The sequence below is a fragment of the Babylonia areolata genome, chromosome 13 (genome assembly GCF_041734735.1).
Source record: "Babylonia areolata isolate BAREFJ2019XMU chromosome 13, ASM4173473v1, whole genome shotgun sequence".
Classification (NCBI taxonomy): domain Eukaryota; kingdom Metazoa; phylum Mollusca; class Gastropoda; order Neogastropoda; family Buccinidae; genus Babylonia; species Babylonia areolata.
Genome location: NC_134888.1, coordinates 14,798,305 through 14,826,231, shown reverse-complemented (window position 1 = coordinate 14,826,231; position 27,927 = coordinate 14,798,305). Strand labels below are relative to the sequence as shown.

The window sequence follows — 27,927 nt, the reverse complement described above, 5'->3', positions numbered from 1 at the left end:
AAGACTATTAAGGCTGTAAATTCCCTCGGGCTGAATAGGTTAAGAAACAGACAGACATACACAAATAAGAAGAACAGACAGACAGAGACCGAGACAGAGAGAGACAGTGACAGAGACAGAGACAGATTCCACGTCAGTAATAATGAATGAAATAATTCCTCTCCACCTTCCCCAACTCTCTCTCTCTCTCTCTCTCTCTCTCTCTCTCTCTCTCTTGGGAAAGGGGTAAAATGTCAGTGATCATAATTTTTTTTATCGTGGAGACAGGTAGAAAGAACGGCACAAAACCCGGCGACAAACTGAACGGTGTGTGTGTGTTCGGGTTTTCAGTCTCTGCTGATTTCAAGTGGTGATAGCAAGTTGGCGTGTGCGTGCTAACTCCACATTGCACTCTGAAGGAAGGTGTGTTGGAATATCAATCAATCATCCACAGAGCTTTAACCGATATATGACTGGCGCGATAGCCGTGTGGTTAAAGCGTTGGACTTTCAATCTGAGGGTCCCGGGTTCGAATCTCGGTAACGGCGCCTGGTGGGTGAAGGGTGGAGAGTATTCCGATCTCCCAGGTCAACATATGTGCAGACCTGCTAGTGCCTTAACCCCCTTCGTGTGTATACACACGCAGAAGATCAAAATACGCACGTTAAAGATCCTGTAATCCATGTCAGCGTTCGGCGGGTTATGGAAACAAGAACATACCCAGTATGCATACCACGGAAAACGGAATGTGGCTGCCTACATGACAGGGTAAACAAACAAATAATTATGCACGTAAAATGTTACATGTCTGCATATGCGTGCGAGACTGAAACCTGAATGGTACAGGAAACGAATGATGAGCGCTCAATGGCAGCCGTCAGTCGGCTCTATCCAGGTAGGCAGCCTGTTGTGCAAATGGCTCCGTAATTGTGAAGCGCTTAGAGCTTGGTCCTCTGACCGAGGATAGGTGCTTAATAAGTATCCATGTCATCATCATCACCATCATATCCCATCAATCATATGTGGAGTGATGGGGGGGGGGGAGGAACAGGAAATGGAAACGCGCATGCGCAAGCGGTTCTCGCTAAAAAAAATTTTAAAAAAACAAAAAAACCGGGGAACCTCTACGAACATCGGACAAAAAGTGGGTCTGCAAACGTTCCCTAATAATTGATTTATTGAAACACTGGAGGAAACGATTGTTGAAGTATGATAAGCTGGCAGCGTTCAGTCTGGATCGACCTTTCCACGACCCGTGCCTGTATGAGGCAGGTATTTCTAGAACCTTCGTTCATCACATAATCACGTTACCTGTAACGAGGATATTGTGGGAAAACATGTGCACTCACGTTTCTGACAATCATTGATCCACCGCGCCCGCGCACAAAACAAGTGTCAAAATATTTTTGCGTGTTTAGGGCTCGATCGATGTTGTTTTAATTGCGTTGGCCATCTCAGGTCTTCTAATGGGCCGACCCGCGTGAAGCAATAAAAATGGAACATACCCACTACCACTCAGCACTGCCCCAAACTACCTCCTGCTCCTCCTCCCCCCGACCCCCCTCCGCCCCTCGCCCCCCTCCTCACAGCTCTCTATGATTCCTCTCTCTCTCTCTCTCTCTTTGTTTCTTTCTTTCTTTTCTCTCTCTCTCTCTCTCTTGTTCTTTTTTTCCCCTGATGGCCCGACTAAGCGCGTTGGGTTACGCTGCTGGTCAGGCATCTGCTTAGCAAACGTGGTGTAGCGTACATGGATTTGTCCGTACGCTGTGACGCCTCCTTGAGTAGCTGAACTGAACTGAACACTCTCTCTCTCTCTCTCTCTCTCTCTCTCTCTGAGTGTACATTTCAGAGGAATCAGAAAAAAATAAATAACACTTCAGATATGTTGAAAAACATACGACAGCTTCATTGATACAGCGAAAAGCAATGATCAAGTGTTTCCAAGACTTTTTTTTTTAATAGCTGTATTCTACGTGTCCTCAACGAATTAACAAAAAATTAAATATTCCTATCAATAAATGACACCTAAAGACATCTCAAATGCAACCAACACATACTTTGTATAAGAGCTGCTGAAAGTAAGTCCAAAGAACGAAAAGACAAATGGATATAACCTACTGATTGGCGATGGCAAGGGAACACAGCAAATTTTAAAAAACAATTCTGGAGTGCCTGTGAATCGCTATATATATGTGTGTGTGTGTGTGTGTGTGTGTGTGTGTGTGTGTGTGTGTGTGTGTGTGTGAACTTCATCGATATTGTCGGTTGCTGTGTCCTAACACACACGTTAACTAAGGTCCCCAGAACAGAAGCCTATCCAGATCTTTCCAGGAGCTGTGGATGCGGACCAAGGCCTTAAGGTTGCAGAATGGTTGAGACACTCATCTGCTAATACAGTGTTCCTGGGGGTCTGAGTTCCATTCCCGCCATCGCCCTTTCATCCAAATTTAACTAGAACAAGAGAGGCAAGGCCTTCAAGACTCACTTGTGATACACTTTTTAAAAAAATCTAATCGTTAAAATGTGTTCTGTATTTGTTATTGTAAAGCTTCACGCTTAAAAAAAAAAAAAAAAAAAAAAAAAAAGCCCTGTACACTGAGAGTAAAACACACAAGCTTTTTATGTATTGAGTATAATTTCAAAATGTAATGTTTAAGATGATAAAGATCAGTTTAAAGCAAATTGTCCCCTAGTATTAATTACAGAGTAATTTCCCTTTTTTTCTATCTGCACCAAAACGTTTGCAGAAGCTGAGAGTGCAGCAGGTCAGCGGAACATGAAGCGCCTGTATGAGATCACCAGGACACTCTCCGGGAAAAACAGCAACCCAAGCCGGCCCGTCAAGGACAAAGACGGAAACACCATCCTTGGCGAAGAACAGCAGAGAGCAAGATGGGCGGAGCATTTCAAAGAAACGCTCAACCGACCAGCACCACCCGCCCCACCAGACATCCCGCCACCTACCAAGCTCCTCGACATCAACACCAACCCTACCAGCAAGACCGAGATCGTCAAGGCCATCAAGTCCCTCAAGTCAGGAAAGGCAGCTGGCCCAGATGGAATTCCACCTGAAGCTCTGAAGGCCGACATCCAGACTTCAACTGAGATGCTGCACCCTCTCCTTTGCAAGATCTGGGAACAGGAGCGAGTGCCAAAAGACTGGAAAAGAGGACATCTTGTAAAGCTGCCAAAGAAAGGGGACCTTTCATCCTGCAACAGCTGGCGGGGAATCATGCTGTTGTCTATTCCGGGCAAGGTACTGAGCAGAATCATCCTTGAGAGACTGAAGAACGCTTTGGACAAGACACTTCGGGACGAACAAGCAGGCTTCCGACAAGATCGCTCGTGCACGGATCACATCGCAACCATGCGCATCATCATCGAGCAGTCCCTGGAGTGGCAGACCCCCCTGTACACAGTCTTCGTCGACTTTCAAAAAGCTTTTGACAGCGTCGACCGAGATGTCATCTGGAGACTGATGTACCACTATGGATTTCCACCAAAGTTTGTAACCATCATCCAGCAAATGTACGAAGACGCCACCTGTCAAGTGATCCACGATGGGAAACTGACGGAACCTTTCAGTGTGCAAACCGGCGTCCGTCAGGGTTGTTTGCTCTCACCGACCATTTTCCTGATGGTGGTTGACTGGGTCATGAGGCAGTCTACAGCAGATCGGAGGACAGGCATCCAGTGGACTTTCACTAAACAGCTGGAGGACCTAGACTTCGCAGATGACATAAGTCTTCTCTCCCACAGGCAGCAAGATGCGCAGGAGAAACTATGTCGTGTGGCAGAAGAAGCTGAGAAGACTGGACTCCAAATCAACATTGGGAAAACAGAGGTCATGAGGGTCAACAACAAGAAGCAAGATCCAGTGCAACTACACCAAGAGAACATCAAGGAGGTTGACAAGTTTGTCTACTTAGGCAGTGTTGTCAGCAAAGACGGGGGGACGGACGAAGACATCAAGAGCCGTATCAACAAAGCAAGACACGCCTTCAACACCCTTCGACCAATCTGGAGATCGACAGCCCTCTCAATCCGCAACAAGATCCGGATTTTTAACACCAACGTGAAGTCGGTTCTACTCTATGGCTCAGAGACGTGGAGAGTGACAAAGACCAGCACCCACAAGCTTCAGACATTCACCAACAGATGTCTAAGAAACATCCTGAACATCAGATGGCCAGAGGTTGTCTCCAATGAAGAACTTTGGAACATGACAAAACAGGCCCCACTGGAGACGGAAATCAAGAAACGGAAATGGGGATGGATAGGCCATACACTACGCAAGCCTGCAGCAAACATCACAAGACAAGCTCTTGATTGGAACCCACAGGGGAAAAGGAAAGTTGGCCGTCCGAAGCAGAACTGGCGGAGAAGCATTGAGGCAGAGACCAGGGCGGCCGGAATGACGTGGGCTGAACTGAAGAGGACCAGCCAGAGCCGGGTGCGTTGGAGGAGTGTTGTTGCGGCCCTATGTTCCCCACGGAATCAAGAGGAATAAGTGAAGTAAGTGAAGTTCCCTTTTTTTTCTATCTGCACCAAAACGTTTGCAAAATGAATAAAACTTCCATGCTTAGCAAAAGAAGTTCCTGTTTGAACAAAAAAATGATAATAATGACTGCTCTTGTTGTTGTGTCAGAATATCAGATCAAAGTGCCAAGTTTAGAGAATACAAAAAATATAAATATAACAGTAATTGCAGTTTGCATATAATTAGGCTTCTTTTTTTCTCTTTTTTTCTTTTTTTTTTGTGCCCATCCCATAGGTGCGATATTGTTTTAAACAAGATGACTGGAAGAACTGAATTTTTCCTATTTTTATGCCTAATTTGGTGTCAACTGACAAAGTATTTGCAGAGAAAATGTCAATGTTAAAGTTTACCACGGACACACAGACACACACACACACACACACACACACACAGACAACCGAACACCGGGTTAAAACATAGACTCACTCTGTTTACACAAGTGAGTCAAAAATCAAACTGAGCGTCTGGTCATTCGGATGAGACGATAAACCGAGGTCCCACGTGCTGCATGCCCTTGGCGCACTGAAACAGAACTCACGGCAACAAAAATGTTGTTCTCTGGAAAAAATAAAAATTGTTCTGTAGAAGAAATCATTCTGATAGGTACACAACTATATATTGCATGCATGCACTCAAGGCCTAGCTAAGCGCGTTGGTGTTATGCTGAACAGCTGGTCATGAATCTGCCTGGCAGATGTGGTGCAGAGAATATGGATTTGACCGAACGCAGAGACGCCTCCTTGAGGAACTGAAACTAAACAGAAAAAGATGTCGTTGCAAAGCTGTGACTCAGGCAAAATGGCTGGTACACGCGGTGATGACACTGAAATGCGCGTGACTATGATTATTCGTGCTGACGAATGTAACATGAATTCCTACAGAACACTGTTCGAGTTAACGTCTGGTTTGACACTGTTCAAACTGTCAACTGAAGTTTTGTTTGTTTGGGGTTTTTTTTGTGTGTGTGTGTGTGTGTGTGTGTGTGTTGGGGGGAGAGAGGGGGGTGTTTATTCCCCTTGCATCGAATGCAGTTTCTTTTCTTTTCTTGATACGTTTCCCTGTAGTCATCATGACAAAAGCAGTTCAATACTACATACACACTACACACCAGCCAAATGACACCACATGACACACGAAACAATTGCAGTATTTGCGAAATGATGGCAGCATGCAAGAGTGCTTCTAACAAATATAAACAACGCATTACACATAAATACTGAATAAATCAAGCAACACAACACCTCGCATGCTGCACACATTGATGAAGTCTACCATTGTTGGTCTCAGGGAACAGCATAACCAGATCAGGACAAGGACAAGAAAAACTTGTTTGTTGGTGGTGGTGGGGGGGGTATTTTCTTTTTTTTTTTAATTGGGTTTTATTACCATACACACAACGAGAACTTCTTATCTGTCACTTCTTATTACAATGTACATTTTTAGATGCAAATTTGATATCTGCTTTCTTTCGTTTTTTCAATTCGAGTTTTCTATTACCATGCATACTGTTAGATCTGATAATCTGTCATTTCTCATTACACGACACTATTTTTAATGTAGCTTTGATATGTGTTATATCACTTATCCTGATTATGTTACCCCCTTAGATAAAACAATAAATCACGGTAATGCATTTCCATTACATTTGTTGTTGTTATTTTTTCTACTGTGCATTGGTGTTTCAAATCAGCAATAAACGCGTGTAGCCTTGTTCTGGTTTGATCGTTTCACATTAATTCTGCGCCGGTATGTAAACAGTTTTGCCCATGAAACTATCAAGTAAAAAAAAAAATTCTGTTTTCTCATCAATGCTAAAAAAGGTTAAGTTCGAAGCGGAATGAGAATCGTTTACAATCTCCACTTTTTTTCTTCTTTTTGTGTGTGTGTGCTTTTTGTTGTTGTTGTTTTGTTTGTTTGTTTTTGTTTGTTTTTTTCTGTTTTGTTTTTTGTTTGTTTGTTGTCGAATTCATGCCAATGAGTTCATGTAACTGTGCAAACCACGAGCAATGTTCCACTGCATCTTTTTAATCATAACAAAACATGACACCTTTCATTGACACGTCCATTGTGTTTCACCGTTTTTTGTTTTTGTTCTTAGTTTTTGTTCTTTGTTGTTGTTTTTGTTCTTTTTGTTTTGTTTGTTGTTTTTGTGTTTGTTTGTTGTTGTTTTTTTGGGGGGGTTGGTTGTTGTTGTTTTTTTGGGGGGGTAGTTTTTTTTTATTTTGTTTTGTTTTTGTTTGTTTTGTTTTGTTTTTTGGTGTGTTTTTTTGGGGGGGATAGGGGGAGGTTGTTTTGTTTTGTTTTTTGCTCTTTTTTTTGTTGTTGTTGTTGTTGACAATTCTTCACATTTTTTTATCTCTGTATTCGTATGCTATCATATTTTTCTGCTTCAAAACCATTCCAATTTGTAATAGTTTTGGTTTCGTTTCGTTCGTTTTTGTTTTGTTGTTTGGTTGTTGTTGTTTTTTGTTTGTTTTTTGTTGTTTTTTGTTTGCTTGTGGTTGTTGTTGTTATTGGTTGTTTTTTTTTGGGGGGGGTTCTTGTTTTTTGTTTGGTTTTTTCTTTTGTTTTGTTATTTTGTTTGTTTTTTTGTTGTTGTTTTTTGTTTGTTTTGTTTTGTTTTTGTTTTTTTGTTTGTTTTTTCCGTTTTTTTCCCCTTTTCAGAATACACTGTTCGTGTTTTCGTTTTTCAATTGTTTCTTATCTTTCTTCCAACTGTTTGCAGTCGTCCAGGTGCCACGTGGTTCTTGTTGCTGGTCAGACCAGAACTGCAGCCACATCGGTATGTTATAATACACGTCATTGATCTATGTATCCCCGCTCACCAACATTGACCGTCTGTCTTTCAGTTCAGGGGCCTCACTTTGGTCGACAGGCCTACTTACTTAATATGTGGAGTGATGGCCTAGAGGTAACGCGTTCGCCTAGGAAGTGAGAGAATCTAAGCGCGCTTGTTCGAATCACGGCTCAGCCGCCGATATTTTCTCCCCCTCCACTAGACCTTGAGTGGTGGTCTGGACGCTAGTTATTCGGGTGAGACGATAAAATGAGGTCCCGTCTGCAGCATGCACTTAGCGCACGTAAAAGAACCCACGGCAACAAAAGGGTTGTTCCTGGCAAAATTCTGTAGAAAAATCCACTTCGATAGGAAAAACAAATAAAACTGCACGCAGGAAAAAATACCTCCCAAAAAATGGGTGGCGCTGTAGTGTAGCGACGCGCTCTCCCTGGGGAGAGCAGCCCGAATTTCACACAGAGAAATCTGTTGTAATAAAAAGAAATACAAACAAATACATCACTAGCCACGTCTGTCTGAAGGTGGACGTCTGGCTGTGGAGATCCCCGGGTTCAAATCCATGTGGCCACCAACCAGTCTGTCAGCATCCGGTGGGTTATGGATACAAGAACACTCCCAGCATGAACAACAACATACATATTCTCCTTCCCATGACAACTCATTCAATACACACCACAACCTCTTTAGACTTTTTCTTATAATATACTTTTCCTCTGATACATAACATGAAGTTTTTTTTCTTGTTTTTCTTCTTTCTTTTTTTTCTTTTTTTTTTTTTCTTTTTGCACTAATATTCACATGCATTCCCTTTCCTTTATACACTACTCCTTTCCGTCTAAAAACACTTATAGTGAATAGACGTTAAACTGAAGAAGAAAACATCACCCCCACCCCCACCCCTTCCCCGAACCTCCCGCTGCCCCCTCCGAGTTTGTAAAGCGCAAGCTTAGAGCTTGGTCTTCCGACCGAGAATAGGCGGTATGTAAGTATCCATGTCATTCATTCACACGGGTGGATCTTCTTCTTCTTCTTCTTCTTCTGCATTCACTCGCATGCACACGAGTGGGCTTTTACGTGTATGACCGTTTTTACCCCGCCATGTAGGCAGCCATACTCCGTTTTCGGGGGTGTGCATGCTGGGTATGTTCTTGTTTCCATAACCCAGCGAACGCTGACATGGATTACAGGATCTTTAACGTGCGTATTTGATCTTCTGCTTGCATATACACACGAAGGGGGTTCAGGCACTAGCAGGTCTGCACATATGTTGACCTGGGAGATCGTAAAAATCTCCACCCTTTACCCACCAGGCGCCGTCACCGTGATTCGAGCCCGGGACCCTCAGATTTACAGTCCAACGCTTTAACCACTCGGCTATTGCGCCCGTCGACACGGGTGGATCAAAACTGCCCGAGGGCAGTGTGAAAGGGGAGCACACCTGTCACCTTTCTTCTGTCTGACTGGTCTGCATGGGTGGGTCAACACCGGTCAAAGTCGTTTTGTTTTGTTTTGTTTTGTTTTTTGTTTTGTTTTATTGGGGTGGGTGGGTTTGTTTTGTTGTTGCTGTTTTTGTTTTTGTTTTTGTTTTGTTTTGTTTTTGTTCTTGTTGTTGTCTTTTGCTGCTGTTGTTGTAGGGTTGTTGTTTTGTGTTGTTTTTTGTTTTGTTTTGTTGTTGTTGTTTTGTGTGTGTGTGTTTTTGTGTGGGGTTTTTGTTGTTGTTGTTGTTGTTGTTTCTTGTTTGGTTGGCTGGTTGGGGTTTCTTTTGTTTGTTTGTTTTTTTTGGTTTTTTTTTTGGTCTGTTTCAACATGATGGGCGCAACAGCCGAGAAGGTCCTAGGCACGAATCCCTGACATGGCCCCTAGGTTTTTTCTTCTTTTTTTTTTCTTCTTTTTTTTTATATATATATATATATCCCAGGTTTACAAATGTGCGGACCAAAACCAATCCCTTTCCGTGTGTAGTTTACAGATGCGCACGTTAAAAATCGCATAATCCGTATCAGCGTTCCATGGGTTATGGAAACAAGAACATAGGACATACCTAGCATGCACACCCCCGAAAACAGATTATAGCTGCCTACATGGCCGGGTAAAAAAAAAAAAAAAAAAAAAAAACCGGTTATGCACTCGTAGATATACGACCGAACGTTGGAGTTACACCCATAAAGGGAGAAGTGAAATCCCACGAAAACTGGCAGAAAGGCGGGGGGTGGGGGGGGGGGGGGGGGGGGGGGGGAAGGGCGAGGGGGGGGGGGAGACAGCCGTGAGGAATCACTTTACACAAACCAGTGAGCACTGGAACTAGAAAGACATTCAGTTTTCAACTGATTTTATCAATAACAACAACTTGGAAGAGCTTACAAGAACCCGTGTTCGTTCATTCGTTTGAACTCTCTCTCTCTCTCTCTCTCTCTCTCTCTCTATATATATATATATATATATATATATATATATATATATACACGCACACATGCTTTCTCTAACACAGAGAGAGAGAGAGAGAGAGAGAGAGAGAGAGAGAGAGAGAGAGGCGAAAACGCGATCATCAATCAATTGTCAATGTTTTACATGCAGAGCATGCTCTCTCTCTCTCACACACACACACACACACACACACACACAAACAAACACACACACACACACACACACACACACACACACACACACACACAAACACATGCTTCCTCTAACACACACTAACACACACACACACACACACACACACACACATAAACAAACAAACACACACACACACACACACACACACACAAACACATGCTTCCTCTAACACACACTAACACACACACACACACACACACACACACACACACACACACACACACACACACAAAGAGAGAGAGAGAGGCGAAAGCGCGATCATCAATCAATTATCAATATTTTACATGCAAAGCATCTCTCTCTCTCTCTCTCTCTCTCTCTCTCTCTCTCACTTTGTGTGGTCCTGCATGAATACCAGTATCACAGCCTTTGACAGTTCACAGCGGTACGATCGATATTCTGCTGTCCACACCCCTGTCACCAGGTTTATGTTGCTGGTGTGCTGTTATTGATTGTGCTGGTACTGTGTGAGTAGTTTTCACTGTGTAGTATGTTTGTTTGTGTTGTGTTGTTATTGATTGTGCTGGTATTGTGTCAGTAGTTTTCACTGTGTAGTATCTATGTTTGTGTTGTGTTGTTATTGATTGTGCTGGTACTGTGTGAGTAGTTTTCACTGTGTAGTATCTATGTTTGTGTTGTGTTGTTATTGATTGTGCTGGTACTGTGTTAGTAGTTTTCACTGTGTAGTATGTTTGTTTGTGTTGTGTTGTTATTGATTGTGCTGGTACTGTGTGAGTAGTTTCCACTGTGTAGTATGTTTGTTTGTGTTGTGTTGTTATTGATTGTGCTGGTACTGTGTGAGTAGTTTTCACTGTGTACTATGTTTGTTTGTGTTGTGTTGTTATTGATTGTGCTGGTACTGTGTGAGTAGTTTTCACTGTGTAGTATTTATACTGCTGCTCGTAATGTGTTAGTAATGTTCACTGTGTTGTGTTTATACTGCTGCTTGTAATGTGTTAGTAATGTTCACTGTGTTGTGTTTATACTGCTGCTTGTAATGTGTTAGTAATGTTCACTGTGTTGTGTTTATACTGCTGCTTGTAATGTGTTAGTAGTGTTCACTGTGTTGTGTTTATACTGCTGCTTGTAATGTGTTAGTAATGTTCACTGTGTTGTGTTTATACTGCTGCTTGTAATGTGTTAGTAATGTTCACTGTGTTGTGTTTATACTGCTGCTGTGTTGCTATTGATTGCCCTAGTACTTGTTTCAATAGTTTCGCTGTGTTGTATCAATTGTCATGTTGCTGCTGTGTTTTTATTGATTGTGTTGCTACTGTGTGAATAGTTTTCACTGTGTTGTATTCATGTTGCTGCTGTGTTTTTGTTGATTGTGTTGCTACTGTGTGAATAGTTTTCACTGTGTTGTATTCATGTTGCTGCTGTGTTTTTGTTGATTGTGTTTGCTACCGTGTGAATAGTTTTCACTGTGTTGTATTCATGTTGCTGCTGTGTTTTTGTTGTGTTGCGACGTGTGAATAGTTTTCACTGTGTTGTATTCATGTTGCTGCTGTGTTTTTGTGATTGTGTTGCTACCGTGTGAATAGTTTTCACTGTGTTGTATTCATGTTGCTGCCTGTGTTTTTGTTGATTGTGGTTGCTACCGTGTGAATAGTTTTCACTGTGTTGTATTCATGTTGCTGCACTCTTTTTATTGATTGTGTTGCTACTGTGTGAATAGTTTTCACTGTGTTGTATTCATGTTGCTGCTGTGTTTTTGTTGATTGTGTTGCTACTGTGTGAATAGTTTTCACTGTGTTGTATTCATGTTGCTGCTGTGTTTTTGTTGATTGTGTTGCTACTGTGTGAATAGTTTTCACTGTGTTGTATTCATGTTGCTGCACTCTTTTTGTTGATTGTGTTGCTACTGTGTGAATAGTTTTCACTGTGTTGTATTCATGTTGCTGCTGTGTTTTTGTTGATTGTGTTGCTACCGTGTGAATAGTTTTCACTGTGTTGTATTCATGTTGCTGCTGTGTTTTTTGTTGTGTTGCTACCGTGTGAATAGTTTTCACTGTGTTGTATTCATGTTGCTGCTGTGTTTTTGTTGATTGTGTTGCTACTGTGTGAATAGTTTTCACTGTGTTGTATTCATGTTGCTGCTGTGTTTTTGTTGATTGTGTTGCTACTGTGTGAATAGTTTTCACTGTGTTGTATTCATGTTGCTGCTGTGTTTTTGTTGATTGTGTTGCTACTGTGTGAATAGTTTTCACTGTGTTGCAGTCATGTTGCTGCTGTGTTTTTGTTGATTGTGTTGGTATTGCGTTAGCAGTATTCACTGTGTTGCATTTCAGTATTTCCCTCGCTGAAAAAACAAACGTAACAAAATTGCTATAAAAAAAATAAATAAATTTAAAAAAAGCAGAGCTATAAAGTGGAGAAAAAAAAAAGAAGTAAATAGTAACATCTAAATCCTCTCTAAAATCAGGAGGAGCCATTTCATGAGCCTTTCCAATCATGTCTAGTTTCGAAAGCTCCATTGTAACTGCTATCAACATGAACTATGTTCCAGAAATAACAAAACACTAATTTGTTTGAATTCGTACATATATACATCTCTTTGCGCCTTGCCTTTTCTGCTATTCCATACAATGCATTTCAAGGAATCCAGCGTGATGCATAATCCTACACACAAGTGCCATGTTACAATGATACATGTGGTTGATAATGTTAGAATAAAAAGGGTAAACAGTGCACTCTGATTATAATTTATTTTTTTTCTAAAAGCTTTCAACTCACGAAATTCGAGCCTTCTGCATACTGAATGTATCCTGACATCTGGTGTTAAGGAATCCATTCCGAAATAAGTCGAGTATTCATTCAGGAAAATAAATGTATGGTTATAGTGAACTGGCATTTTCAAACGTGTTTCGAGAGAGAGAGAAAAAAACATTTTAGATTTCGAGATCCTGTTTTGCTTTTACTTCTAATTTCGTGTCTCAAAAGCCACTGTATCGTGGGAAACATTAGTTGCATCTTATGGATTAAATTGAGCTTAGAATATCTTTATTCATTAGTGTTATCAGATCGTTCTTTTGTGGAAATATTAAGAGTCAACGTACATAAGTTTTTAACTGCATGTTTAGGATGTCTGTTTTGTTCACAGGGAATGGTTTTTGGAGATTTTTTTTTTTTTTTTTTTTTTAACATGTGGTTGTGATTTTTGTGTAGAGTTTTTATTTTTGTTATATTTTACTCGTGTAATATTCCTTGAGCATTACTGTATTTTAATGAAAGGCGCAATATAAATAAACTAGTAGTAGTAGTAGTAGTATTGCCAGACAAACGTGACTGCTCATGTCAAACAAACGAAACATGGTCAGGAAGGTTTGGTTGGGGTTTTTTGTTTGTTTGTTTTTAACTAGCCAGTTAGATACCCATGGCAATCTCGGCTTGGGGTGGAATCCTGCAGATTTTTAAGACAAGACCCCGAGCGAGAACTTCACTCAACATATATGACCGTAAAAACAATGACAAAACCGATCTTTATGAAAAAAAAAAGTGTTCTAAGATAGTTTAAAAGACGCGTCTTTCGCTAATTTGATATCATAACTGTTGTTAAAAGGTTACCCGCATACGATTTGCTTTCTTCTTCTTGTATATCTTTTATTTTCTTCTGTTTTAGGACAGCCGTTCTAATGCCTCGTTCAATTTGAAACCACATTTCCGATCTGTCCCACAGTATTGTTTTCTTGAACTCTAGCACAGATAAAATAAAACCCTCTTCTGCAGGAGAGGGAGATAAAAATCGATTGTTAAATATATAATGGAATGTTGTCAGGTTGTGAGAGATCTTCGCTTAAGGCGGAAATCGTGTTACTGGGCGCCACTATCAAAATATAGATGTTCAAATGGGAAAACTTGAAGCTCTTTGATTTAAACTGTGGCTAATATCCTTTTCTATGGGGTCACTTTCCATGCAGATTGGTTAACAGAAGGCGAAGGCGTGCTGCTTGAAAAATATGTTGCTACCAAGAGTGCAATTCTTTCCTGAACCTTTTTGTGTGTGTGTTTTGTTGCTGTTGTGGTTTGCTTCTTCTTCTTCTTGTTTTTCTACATAATTCGCTGAAAGCATTTTTTTTTTCCATCAAAAGACAATGTAATGATTTGATATTATTTACGATACTGCTGAAGCTGCTGCTGATGATGATGCTACTACAACTGCTACTGCTGCTGCTACTACGGAATGGGAAGCCCAGAGTGGCATAACGCAATGTGCAACTTTCAGATTAAAAAACTCACATGGTCATACTGCCCGGGACATGCAGGTGTTAAGGGAAATGAGCGAGCTGACAGACTTGCTGGTAACGCAACACCAACGAGCGGCCTACATCTAGGAAAATCGGAAATCCTCAGAAAAGTCAAAGAATACCAAAAAGAACAGGTACAAGGCCATCACACCATCGATCGCCTCAAAGAAATAGAAGCAGAGAGAGGGAGCGGCCGCAAGTCTAACATGAAAGGTAGAGCACGATGCTTTGCAAATCAAACAAATATCGGCATCATTTCCAAACCAACATTGTGCAAATTTCTTCAAAACGGAACAGAGTCTCTGTGGGCCTTTCCAAATACAATAGACCGAGCAACACACTAAACGCCACGTTCTTGGCATCAGAGATCTTTTCCCATCCCTCCTGCGGCCAGTCAGTGGCGGCTCTGTGTGTTTGTGTGTATGTGTGGGTCTGTGCTTTTGAGTGCGTTTGTGAATGCGCGAGAGTGAAAGTGTACACAAGTGTCAGGAGAGATATGTGTACGTGTGTGTGTGTGTGTGTGTGTGTGTGTGAGGGGAGGTGGGAGTGCGGGGGGAGGTGGGGTAGAGGATGAGGTATGTGAGTGTATGCATGCCTACACTGTGGGAGCAACAGGATATTGGAACGTATATATATATATATATATATATATATATATATGTATATATATCTATCTTTGTATGTACGTGTGTGGGGTTGGGGGTGGGAGATATGGGCGTATGTGTGTGTGCTTGTACAAGTAAGTGTTCATCTCTGTGAGTGTGTGTTTGTGTGTGTGTGTGTGTGTGTGTGCCGTGGAAGCTGCGATACGTAGACTAGAAATGAGTGTGTGGAGGAGGGGGTAGAGGAGGTGCAAGGTAATGTGTGTGTGTGTGTGTGTGTGTGTTGGAGCTCATGTACGTTTATATGTATTTGACTGTGCTTTCATATGTGCTTGTACAAGTAAGTGTTCATCTCTGTGAGTGTGTGTTTGTGTGTGTGTGTGTGTGTGTGTGTGCCGTGGAAGCTGCGATACTTAGACTAGAAATGAGTGTGTGGAGGAGGGGGGTAGAGGAGGTGCACGGTAATGCGTGTGTGTGTGTGTGTGTGTGTGTGTGTGTGTGTGTTGGAGCTCATGTACGTTTATATGTATTTGACTGTGCTTTCATATATGTGAAACTGCATGCTTGGTGCATTTCTGTTATGCATGTGTGGGTGTATGTGTGAATGTGTGTCTTCATATTTTACATTTATTCGCTTATTTATCACCATTGTTGTCTTATTTATTTATTTATGTTTTATTATTATCATTTTATTAGTATTACTAATATTATTACTACTACCTTTTTCTATATTATAATTATTATTTATTTATTTGTTTATTTATGCAAGCTTATCTATTATTTATTCCCCCGTTTGTTTGTTTGTTTGTTTTTTGTTGTTTTTTTTGTTTTTGTTTTTTTTTCTCAAGGCCTGACTAAGCGCGTTGGGTTACGCTGCTGGTCAGGCATCTGCTTGGCAGATGTGGTGTAGCGTATATGGTTTTGTCCGAACGCAGTGACGCCTCCTTGAGCTACTGAAACTGAAACTGAAACTGCTGCTGCTACTACTACTACTACTACTACTACTGCTAATAATACTACTACTGCTAATACTACTACTCCTCCTCCGGCTCCTCCTACCACCACCACTACTACTACTACCACTACTACTACTACTACGACAAATACTACTACTTCTGCTGCTGCTGCTGCTACTACTACGACTACTACTACTTTTACTACTGCTGCTGCTGTTGGTGCTACTACTACCACTGCTGCTGCTGCTGCTACTGCTACTATTACTGCTACTACTACTACAACTGCTACTACTACCACCACTATCAGTATTACTACTACTGCTATTGCCACTGATAATGATGTTGATGATGACGATGACGACGATGACGATGATGATGACGATGATGATGACGAAAATTACAATACGTCCTCACGATCACGGAATATACACAAAACATTAACAAATAACACCTTGGTCGTGACGGTTTCTCAAAGCTAAAATAAAATAATAATGACTTAACAACAAAAAAAACAATGACATGCAATGGATCAAAGTATATTGATTTCAGCATGATGACTCAGGACAGTAACTATTCAAAAAATAAATTTTGAGAAAAAAAAATGAAAAAAAAAAAAAAAAGCTCAGGTACAGAGAAGAACTGAGCACGATATGATGATCACAAATAACATCAGGTAAAAGGAAACTGGAAACGCTGATATCCAGCGCTGTTTCCGCGAGCACCACCACCACCACCACCCCTCCCTTCCCTAAACCCCCTCATCGCCCTCCCACCCCTTACCCCCAACCCCTCAAAAAAAAAATAATAATAAAAGGATGGAAAAGAGAATAACTCTTGAGAGTGGACAAACGCGGACCTGGGTATTCAGGGTTTGAGGACCGTTTGTTCTTCATATTCAGATCAACGAAAAACGTTTACTTGAAAGATCTTTGTCAACTTGTTATCTAGATGAGGCAAGAAAAATGCCTTCTCCCTCTCTCCCTCTCCCTCTCTCTCTCTCTCTCTCTCTCTCTCTCTCTGTCTCCGTGTCGATGTCACACGCTTAAATAATTATCATGTGGATTATATGTACTTTGTTTCCTGTGTACTTTCCAAACCTTGGAGACAAACGACTGGGGAAAAAAGGCACAGTACCCCCCTGCCACATGGACTGTGTAAGCTAATGACAGAGTACCAAAGTGTCGCTTATCCCGTAGTGGTTTATTTCGCTTCAATTATGTTTTGTTTGTTTTTTTCCTTTCTGTTATATTTTATTTGTTTTGTACCATTTTTGTTCTGATTTACACCTACTATGTCATTAGAGCTTTACAGCTAATGACATAAAACCTTTCAGTGTTCAGTCTGTGTGTGTGTGTGTGTGTGTGTGTGTGTGTGTGTGTGTGTGTGTGTGTGTGTTGGTGCACGTGCTGTCAGACCAGAAGTACCCATATTGTCTACACAGACATGTGCTGATGTGAAAGATAACTGCATGGTTGAAGTTACTGATTCGTTTCTTCGATATGTATGACTGTAAATGAATATGAAATAATCCTACACTCATGTTCACGGGAAGCCACACACTCCCAATTATAATGTGAAAATACCAGAAAATGTTTAGATCCGTCAGAAACTAATAACCATATGAAGAGACGTAAAATAAATAACAATAAGACCACAGCCACGAACAACCTGACCTTAACACTTTCACCGCCAGTCAATTTAGAGTATAAAATTCCGTTATGGTGTAAACACAGAAAAGACAGTGGCTAAGAATAGCTGGGAATTCCCCCTGCGATGTATAGAAAATATGGCCTATCCTACCACCGAACATTAACAGCAGTAGGTTCATGGGTAACAGACTAATGAATGGTCACTTTTCAGTGACATGGGTCCTCTACCACGACTGTGCATAAATGCGAGCTTGGCGGTGAAAGGGTTAAGAGCGAAATGCTAACAGGTGGTTCAACTGACCCATACGTTTCACAATGCATGTGTCCAGAAAGACGACGGACAGAAAGAAAGAAGAAAAAACGTGAAGCGGACTACAGGACCAACGTGACCAGGTGAAAACACCAACACACACACAGCACAGTACGGCACGACACGGCAACGTAGTCAAGACAAGGTGGTTGTTGTTTTTTTCAAAGCAAAGGTATTATCACTCACTTCTTCTCTTCCTTCTTCTTCAGGGCTCTCTCTATGGCGCGCTGCCGAGAGTTCCTGCAAGCCGTTAAGAGAACAGACATGGTTGATGGGTGATCCTCACAGCCTCTTGTGCATCCACTGGTTTTCCTCTCGTTCTTTCCCTTTCGCTTTCACGCACGCACTCTCTCTCTCTCTCACTGTCCCAATGCGTCCTGTCCGCCAGCGTCCAACTGTTTTACACGACAGTCAACACCACCCCGCGGCCCATAACCCCCTGCGGCTGATGACGTAGGCAAAATGGCGGCGAGCTGACCGAGCGTGCTGGCAGGGAGCGTGCTGTGACCAGTCAACCGATCGATTTTATTTGTTGCGTTCCGTCGTCTATCGATGGCGCAAAATTCTGCCCGATGGGAAAAAGGTGGGGGTGGGAGGGGGCGTGCGGGGGTTCTGCTTCGGCAGGGGACGTAACTCTCACTGCCGGAGCATCAGCGATCGACTCTTGACAGGGGAAAACGCCCAAGGCATTTGCACCTGACACGGGGTGGATAAGCGCTGCCGCGCAGAAGCACAACTCGATAGTTCAGTGTATGGCAAGGCTGTATGTATGGTCTGGCAGCAACAGCAGCAACAACAACAGCAGGCAGCAGCGGGGAGACAGGCAGTGGCAAAATCAGGAACAGGAAGGGAGAGGGTGGTGGCTGGAGTGGGGGAATGGAGGTCGGACGGAAGGGGGAGAGGAAGGTGGACGTTGGCTTACCTGGCTGTTCAGACTGCAGACTACAGTCCTCTGTCCGTAGCTGTGGGTGACTTCGATCTGCTGCGGTGTTTACATCATTATTGAGCGGTTTTCTTTCTGTGTCCTTACTTTGTGTGGGGGGTCGGGAGAAGGAGGGTGGAGAGGGCTTGGGGGAATGGCGGGGTTGGGGGGGGGTACTAAGACCTGAACCCTGGCCTTCTTTTGTAAGATCTGTGTGTGTGTGTGTGTCTGTCTGTCTGTCTCGGTTTCTGTCTCTGTCTGTCTTTGTCTCTGTCCGTCTCTCTGTCTTCCTCTCTTCCCCTGTCTTTCTTATTCTTTCTCTGTCTCTGTGTGTCTTTATCTTTCTCTCTTTTGTGTGTGTGTGTGTGTGTGTGTGTGTGTGTGTCCTTTTCTTTATCTCTCTCTGTCTCTCTCTTTTTCTTTCTCGCTCTTTCTCTTTCTCTCTCTCTCTCTCTCTCTCTTCTTTATTTGCTTATCAGTCAATCAGTCACATTATCTATCTATCTATCTATCAGTTAATCGATCTTTCTCCCTGTGTATCCATCTAGCGATTTCCATTTCTGTACCTCCCCCTGCTCCTCCCTCCCTCTCTGCCTTTCATTGCTTTGGTTTATTTCCTAAAGGCCACATCGTATTGTGCACTTGTTCTTTTGACCTATAGAAATGCGGTTTGTGAATAGCTGCGTGTGTGTGTTCGAATGTGTGTGTGTGTGCGCGCGCGTACGTGTGTGCGTGCATGCGTGTTTTTTTATGTGTGTGTGTGTGTGTGAGCTTGTGTGTGAGAGAGAGAGAGAGACAGACAGACAGACAGAGACAGACAGACAGACAGAAAGCGAGACAGAGAGAGACAGAGAGCTCGTGTGTGTGTGTGTGTGTGCGTGTGTGTGTGTGAGAGAGAGAGAGAGAGAGAGAGAGCGGGAGCGAGGAATGGTGTGTGTACGCGCACGTATATCCCAGGCTGCTGGGTAGTCGTCATGTGTGACGTAAGAACGACTGGTTGTGAATAACGATTATCACATACCATCAGCTTCTGCATGAAGAAGGAAAGCAGGTGGTTTTCACTGAAATAATCAATGACAAAAGCTTACAGTTGGACCCACTGCAATGGGAATCAATTTACAGCTTTGCCTTTTGTGTGAAGGACTACGACTCTCAAACTAGGAGGCCAGATCGCACGTGCTCTTAGTGCTACAGCCTTTGGGGCTAGTTGGCCTTTGGGGACCATCCCAACGCCGACTGTCCTTAATAAAAGCCCTCTTAGCCGAACGAGTGAGGATGTTACTTGCGTAAGACACTCTCTAACATGATCAAATTCTAGCCCAGATAGCCGGGGCAGCAGTTGCTTCCTCCACTGAAGCAACGATCACAGGAACTAAACAAAAACTCTCTTCCATCAGAACTGACACAATCAAACTTGGCAGTACATCCATCCCTCTTTCCAGTTCAGTCAGGAACCTCGGCGTTGTCCTTGACAACACACTGTCCATGCAAAAATTTATCAGTCAGACATGTCAATCCTGCTACTCAGTGTCAATTGCGGCGCACCAGTTCCATCTGGAAATATTATCTGTCCATTAATGCAACATCCAGACTTGTCTTTTTTCTCATTCTCTCTCGCTTTGACTACTCTAACTCTCTATTGTCTAGTTTGCCTGTTTCATCCATTCAGTCCCTTCAGCGCATACAAAACTCTGCTGCCCGACTCGTCCTCAGAAAGAAAAGATCTGAGCACATCACTCTTCTTTGGCAACATCTCCATTGGCTCCCTGTCTCACACAGAATAAAGTACAAGATCAGCACTCTACGTTATAAACGTATTCACAAATCTGCCCCTTCCTATCTCTGTGGCTGCCTTCACCTCTACACTCCGTCTCGCTCACTACGATCGGTTTCGGATCCACTCTGTTTACGCATACCCAGATTCAAACACTCGACTGTTGGCTGCCGTTCTTTCTCTGTTTCTGGAACTTGCAATTGGAATGAACTTCCTTTTTCGCTTCGTCAAGTCTCCACACTCAGCTCTTTCAAGTCTGGCCTTAAAACCCACTTCTTCCGAAAATAGCCTCCCTTCCCTGCCTCTTCCTTGTCTTCAGTTTCTCCAGTTTTAGAGTTATGCATGCGCGTGAATGAATGGTGCGAAAGTGCTTTGATTTGTCTCTGCACAAGATTCAGCGCTATATAAATACCATTATTATTAGTAGTATTAGTATTAGTATTATTATTATTATTACTGCCCTGTGGCCGCATTTGATTAATAGACCACTGTGCCAGTGGGGAAAGGTTTACCTGCGGGTAAATCTACATGGAGCAAGGTAAACGGGCATTGCCTTGTGTATATTTACAAGCTTGTACACTTTTGCCCGCTGATATGATGGACTCTTGAATATCAAACCTGGTGGTCATAGTCGGACACATCTGACTATTATACTCATACAAGCAATGGTTTCTTTCAATCCAAACCATGCAGTACATCTGACTATCATACTCCTACAATCAATTATTTCTTTTTCCCAATCCAAACCATGCAGTACACCTGACTATCATACTCCTACAATCAATTATTTCTTTTTCCCAATCCAAACCATGCAGTACACCTGACTATCATACTCCTACAATCAATTATTTCTTTTTCCCAATCCAAACCATGCAGTACACGTGACTATCATACTCGTACAATCAATTATTTCTTTTTCCCAATCCAAACCATGCAGTACACGTGACTATCATACTCCTACAATCAATTATTTCTTTTTCCCAATCCAAACCATGCAGTACACGTGACTATCATACTCGTACAATCATTTATTTCTTTTTCCCAATCCAAACCATGCGGTACACGTGACTATCATACTCGTACAATCAATTTTTTTCCCAATCCAAACCATGCAGTACACCTGACTATCATACTCCTACAATCAATTATTTCTTTTTCCCAATCCAAACCATGCGGTACACCTGACTATCATACTCCTACAATCAATTATTTCTTTTTCCCAATCCAAACCATGCAGTACACGTGACTATCATACTCCTACAATCAATTATTTCTTTTTCCCAATCCAAACCATGCAGTACACGTGACTATCATACTCGTACAATCATTTATTTCTTTTTCCCAATCCAAACCATGCAGTTCACCTGACTATCATACTCGTACAATCAATTATTTCTTTTTCCCAATCCAAACCATGCAGTACACGTGACTATCATACTCCTACAATCAATTATTTCTTTTTCCCAATCCAAACCATGCAGTACACGTGACTATCATACTCCTACAATCAATTATTTCTTTTTCCCAATCCAAACCATGCAGTTACACGTGACTATCATACTCGTACAATCATTTATTTCTTTTTCCCAATCCAAACCATGCAGTTACACCTGACTATCATACTCGTACAATCATTTATTTCTTTTTCCCAATCCAAACCATGCAGTTCCCCTGACTATCATACTCGTACAATCATTTATTTCTTTTTCCCAATCCAAGCCATGCAGCAAGCATCAAAGACATCATCCTGAAGCGTGCAGCAGGAAAGACATTGTCAGTGGAGTAACAGAAAGGACTGTGGGACCAGATGAGATACGCGAGGAACATGTCATTAATATTTTTAGTGGAGCGATGGAGAGGTAACGCGTCCGCCTAGGAAGCGAGAGAATCTGAGAGCACTGGTTCGAATCTAGGCAGAGTTGCCAGTATTTTCTCCCCGTTCACTAGACCTTGAGCGATGGTCTGGACGCTAGTCATTCGGATGAGACGATAAACCGAGGTCCCGTGTGCAGCATGCACTTAGCGCACATAAAAGAACCCACGGCAACAAAAGGTTGTCCCTGGTAAAATTCTGTAGAAAAATCGACTTCGATGGGAAAACATTAAAAAAACTGCACGCAGAAAAAAATACCAAAAAATGGGTGGCTCTCTCAGTGTAGCGACGCGCTCTCCCCGGGGAGAGCAGCCCGAATTTCACACAGAGAAATCTACTGTGACAAAAAGAAAAATACAATACAATACAATGCAATACAATACAATACAGTACAATACAATACAATACAATACAATACAATATTTATTCTTGGTTATTATGCTTGGGTCCGTTTTGCTCTGCACCCTTGTAAAGGTTACCTTTTGTTGTTGCTGTTGTTGTTTTCGAATAAATAAAAAGATGTTTACAAATTCAGCATTCCAAAACACAATAACATTATTTCATTTATCAAAGCTCCCGATTTCACACATACGAGATAGACATTTAGTGTTGTGGGGTTTAGATATATATATATATATATATATATGTGTGTGTGTGTGTGTGTGTGTGTGTGTGTGTGTGTGTGTGCAGATTTTGTGAATAAGCAAAGCTTGAATACTTTTTAATCAGGCAAATGCCCCCTTTTTTTTAAATGACAATGCATTTTTTAACATCTCGATCAATAATACATTAGCCAATGAAACCTGTGCATTTCACTAACCTCCTGAAGAGTTTTGTAAAACTGAAAAACATTGGAACTGCACTGGAAATGAAACAAAACACGCTAAACAGACAGCCATATACACCTTTCTTCTCATTCACATGTTATAGGGAGAAGTTGTACCAAAACAAAGTCCTACAAATTTATTGAATCAAGAGCAGTTCTAGCTAGTGAATCGTTGCAGTTCATAAATGAGTCCATGTACAAATAATTATGATTCGCAACTGAGAAAAACAGTGCACATGTATGAAAAATACGAGCGTCTTAGTTTGTCATTTTTGATCATGCTCAAGCCATTGAACTGATGCATCGACTGTGCTCTAGTCTCCACAATGTCTTATTGTTACGTATAACACTCTCCAGTCTATGATTTATCTAGAGAGTGTGCTTGTCGTCAGTTTCCTAACAGGTTTTCAGCCTGTCAGAAATGTATTGTGCATAATTTATTCAAAATGTCTTCTCCAAGGTGCTGTTTGTTCACGTGATTTTCTTCGTAACTGCAACACTCCGGGACGGCCAAATACAGTGTGTGTGTGTGTGTGTGTGTGTGTGTGTGTGTGTGTGTGTGTGTGTGTGTGTGTTCCTTTGTGGGGATGTTCCCTATGGTTCATGCGAGATTTTCGTAGAACTCATCCTTGGCGTCTGGAGAGGCGGACAGTGTTGGAGCATATGCGCTGACAAGAGTGACATAGCCTTCGGAGGTGTTGAGGCGGAGAGTCAATAGTCGTTCTGAACCGCCGCTGCCTGGTTCGATCATGTTCAGCAGGCTGTTCCTGACTGCAAAGCCTACTCCGTACTCTCTTGGGGCATCAGAGCTCTTTCCTTGCCAGAAGAAGGTGTAGTCCCTCTCCTTTAGTGTCCCTGAGTCAGCCAGCCGTGTTTCCTGCAGAGTGGCAATGTCCACATTTAGTCTGTTTAGCTCACTGTTTATGAAGGCCGTCTTTCTGGCGTCGCTGATGTCTTGCAGATCTTGGGAGAGCCCAGGCATCATTGTCCGGACATTCCAACAGGCCAGTTTTCATTGTTGATCCGTTTCTTGAAGTTTTCTTTTTGCCTGGTGCGGAAATTAACGACCTGCTTGTCGGATATTCTCCTAATCTTCATACACCCATGCCAGTATTGGGCGGGCGGTAGCTGTCCAGTGTGACGCGAGGGTCCCTCCCACCGTCAGAAGTAACCCCTGGCGTCGACTCTACGCCAATGGAGCGCTAACTTATAACCGGTAACTATTGCTTCACGTGTTGTTCCGACGCTAGTGCTAGTAGCGAAGCTGGAGTGTCCTCTCCAGGTTTTAGGTGCAAGGTGTTTGTGGATGGATGGACGGATATAAGCCTGGGCGATGTAATATGTTGCCCATGCAGCTTGTCCCCCCTCTCCACCTCGCTGACAGATCCAAAGGAACAGCAAGACTGTTACGTTTTGGTGCCAACGCGGCCGCAGGAGCTGCCGGAAAGTGACAAAGTTTGCCATCCAACCGCCTTAGGGCCCCACACCGGATTTTCTGTCAAGGTTTACTCCCTTAGCTAGGTGGCCGCAGGTAGCTCTCCAGAGCTGGCGCCCTTTGATGGGTCATTTAATTCCACTAGGGTGTCTAGCCACCCTCCTCACCATCCTCCTGAGAGGACTGGTGGGGGTGCTGGTTTAGTCGCCAGCAATTCGACCCTGTGACAGGTAGTACTGGGATCCAGGTTACCAGTAGCAGATATATCTATCTGACCTGACCACAAAGAGTGTGGACAAATCCCAAGCTGACCACGAAGACAAGGATGGCTGTATACAAAGCCTGCGTCCTCAGCACCTTGCTGTATGGCAGTGAGGCGTGGACCACACATGCTCGTCAGGAGAAAAGGCTCAGTACCTTCCACCTGAGAAGCCTACGGCGCATACTCAGCATCTCCTGGCAAGACGAGGTGACAAAAACCGAAGTCCTGACTCGCACTGGCCTCCCGACCATGTATACCATGCTGAGGCAGCGTCGGCTGCGCTGGCTGGGCTAGCGGTTCGCCGCATGGAAGATGGTCGCATCCCAAAAGACATCCTTTATGGAGAGCTCGCCACGGGGCAGAGAAGCATCGGCCGCCCACAGCTGAGATACAAAGACGTTTGCAAACGTGACATGAAGGCACTTGAGATAACACTGAGTCTTGGGAGGACCTTGCAGATGACCGCAACAGATGGAGAAGCACTCTCAAGAATCAGCTACGGATTGGTGGAGAACAAACTGTCAGCTGCTGCAGCAGAAAAGCGAGCTCGCAGAAAAGGGACGGCAGCCGACAGACCAGCATCAGCTTACACATGTGATCGCTGCGACAGAGACTGTCTCTCTCGCATCGGTCTCTACAGTCTCAACGCTGCTTGGTCCAAGCAGACAGCCCAGTTAGACATTAGGTCGGATATTCTCTATCCATGGTCAGCCATGACCGAAGGCCTACTACGTGTGTGTGTGTGTGTATGTGTGTGTGTGTGTGTGTGTGTGTGTGTGTGTGTGTGTGTGTGTGTGTCTGTGTCTGTGTGTGGTTTGCTGTGTACATATATGTATATATATATATATATATGTGTGTGTGTGTGTGTGTGTGTGTGTGTGTGTGTGTGTGTGCATGTGTTTGTGTGTGTGCATGTGTGTGTGTGTGTGCATGTGTGTGTGTTATTGTTGTTATTGTTGTTATTGTTTTTAGTGTGTGTGTGTGTGTGTGTGTGTGTGTGTGTGTGTGTGTGTGTGTGTGTGTGTGTGTGTGTGTTGCATGTGCGTGTGTGAGAGAGAGAGGCATGTACATTAATTGCTCTGTCCCACCCACCCTGTCACCGCTCTCATCACGATGAAACATCCACCACCACCATCACCAACCCACTACCGCCACCATCACATCTAACCCTCACCCCTTCCACACACACACACACACACACACACACACACACACACACACACACACACACAAACCATTCCTGCCCCTACAATTTTGGCATCGATTACAATTATATTTCTCGAGCTAAATGTTTACGCTTGTGGCTCTCCAATTAACAGCAGGATGTGAGTATACTGTTTTTTGATAAACACCTATTATGTACACGCACGTTCGGTCTCCGCCAAGTATTAATGATTTCTTAGCCAACTAATTCCCAGCAGCCGTTGGCTGCACAGAAAACGGGAAGAAAATGATATCGACGTAGACAAAACAGATCGAGATATCGACACAGAAAGCAGGTGGACATAATTATCGACATGGAAAACAGAAAGAGATATCGATACAACGCCATAGCCCTCTCCATAATTCTCCCTGCATAATTGAACAGCCCCGTATCGAAATCGGCAGCAAATCCATCGAGAAAAGTGGGGTGAGTGAGTGTAAGCGACAGACAGACGGGTAGACAGACAGGCAGACAGTCAGACAGACAGACCGACAGACAGACATACTGAGAATCACAAGAAGCTCTGAACACATTTCTAAAGAAACTATAAAAATGAAAATAAAAAACTTTTTTTTTTAAACTGAGTGAGAAAGCAGCATGCGCTTAGCGCACGTAAAACAGCTCACGATAACAAAATATTTATCACTGGCAAATCACAAGGAAAGAAAATCAATGTTGGTGGTATGAACAACTCTTCTCCCATGCATGTTCTTTCATGCAGGCACATTATAATCAAAAGGAAAACAAAGAAAAGCATACACAGAAAAATTATCGATATGGGGAATGAGATATATATATATATATATATATAGAGAGAGAGAGAGAGAGAGAGAGAGAGAGAGGCATTAGTCTTGAGACCAAGCTAAAGGTCTACAGAGCAGTAGTTCTCCCCACACTACTGTACGCCTGCGAAACTTGGACAGTGTACCAACGACATGCCAAGAAGCTGAACCACTTCCACACAACATGCCTCAGGAAGCTACTGAACATCAAGTGGCAAGACAGGACCCCAGACACAGAGGTGCTCGCAAAAGCCACCCTTCCCAGCATCTTCACCATCCTGATGCAGTCCCAGCTTCGCTGGGCTGGACATGTGGCGCGCATGCCAGACCATCGGCTGCCCAAAAGGCTTTTCTATGGCGAGCTGCAACAAGGGAAGAGATCACACGGAGGTCAGAAGAAGCGCTTCAGAGATACTCTGAAAGTCTCTCTGAAAGCGTTTGATATCAACCCTGACTCCTGGGAGGAATCTGCAGTGGACCGTGACAAATGGCGCGCTGCTGTGCACAAAGGCGCCAAGTTGTGCGAGGCTAACATGACTGCTGCAACTGTTCAGAAGAGGCAGGCCAGAAAGTCACAGGCAAACAAGCTCCCTGACAATAGTATGCCTGTCTTTGTCTGCCCCAACTGTCAGCGAACATTTCGTGCGCAGATTGGACTATTCAGCCATCTGCGCATTCACAGATAGATTCATGAGCATCCTCCCCCGCACCCCACCACCACCCTCCCCCCATCCCCCAGCTGGATGACAACGATGGTCATCATCGATCTCGATGGACACACCACCACCACCACTATATACAGAGACAGAGAGAGGGAGGGAGAGAGAGAGAGAGGGAGATAGAGAGAGGAAGAGAGACAGAAAGTGACAAAGAGAGGGTGAGGGAGAGAGAGAATGAGAGAGAGAGAAAGGGAGGGAGAGAGAGCGAGGGAGAGAGAAAGAGAGAGAGAGAAAGAGAGGGAGAGAGAAGGAAAGAGAGAGAAAGAGAGAGGGAGAGAGAAGAGAGTGGGGAGGGAGAGAGAGGGAGAGAGAGAGAAAAAGAGAAAGAGAGAGAGGGAGAGAGAGAGAGAAGTGAGGGAGAGAGAGAGAGGGAGAGAGAGAGAAACATGCTACATGAAGCAACGCACACTAGGACAAGAAAAAAAAACCCA

General features: G+C 43.1%; 1 protein-coding gene across 1 annotated transcript in view; it reads right to left on the bottom strand.

Annotated features, from left to right (window-relative positions):
• The window catches only part of LOC143288841 (fas apoptotic inhibitory molecule 1-like), a 48,493-nt gene extending 30,377 nt beyond the window's left edge, over positions 1–18,116 (bottom strand). The window contains exon 1 of the mRNA XM_076597487.1: positions 17,886–18,116. Within this exon, the coding sequence (XP_076453602.1) occupies positions 17,886–17,965 (80 nt within the window). The 5' untranslated portion in view covers positions 17,966–18,116. The remainder of the gene's footprint in view (positions 1–17,885) is intronic.
• Positions 18,117–27,927: the final 9,811 nt, after the last annotated feature.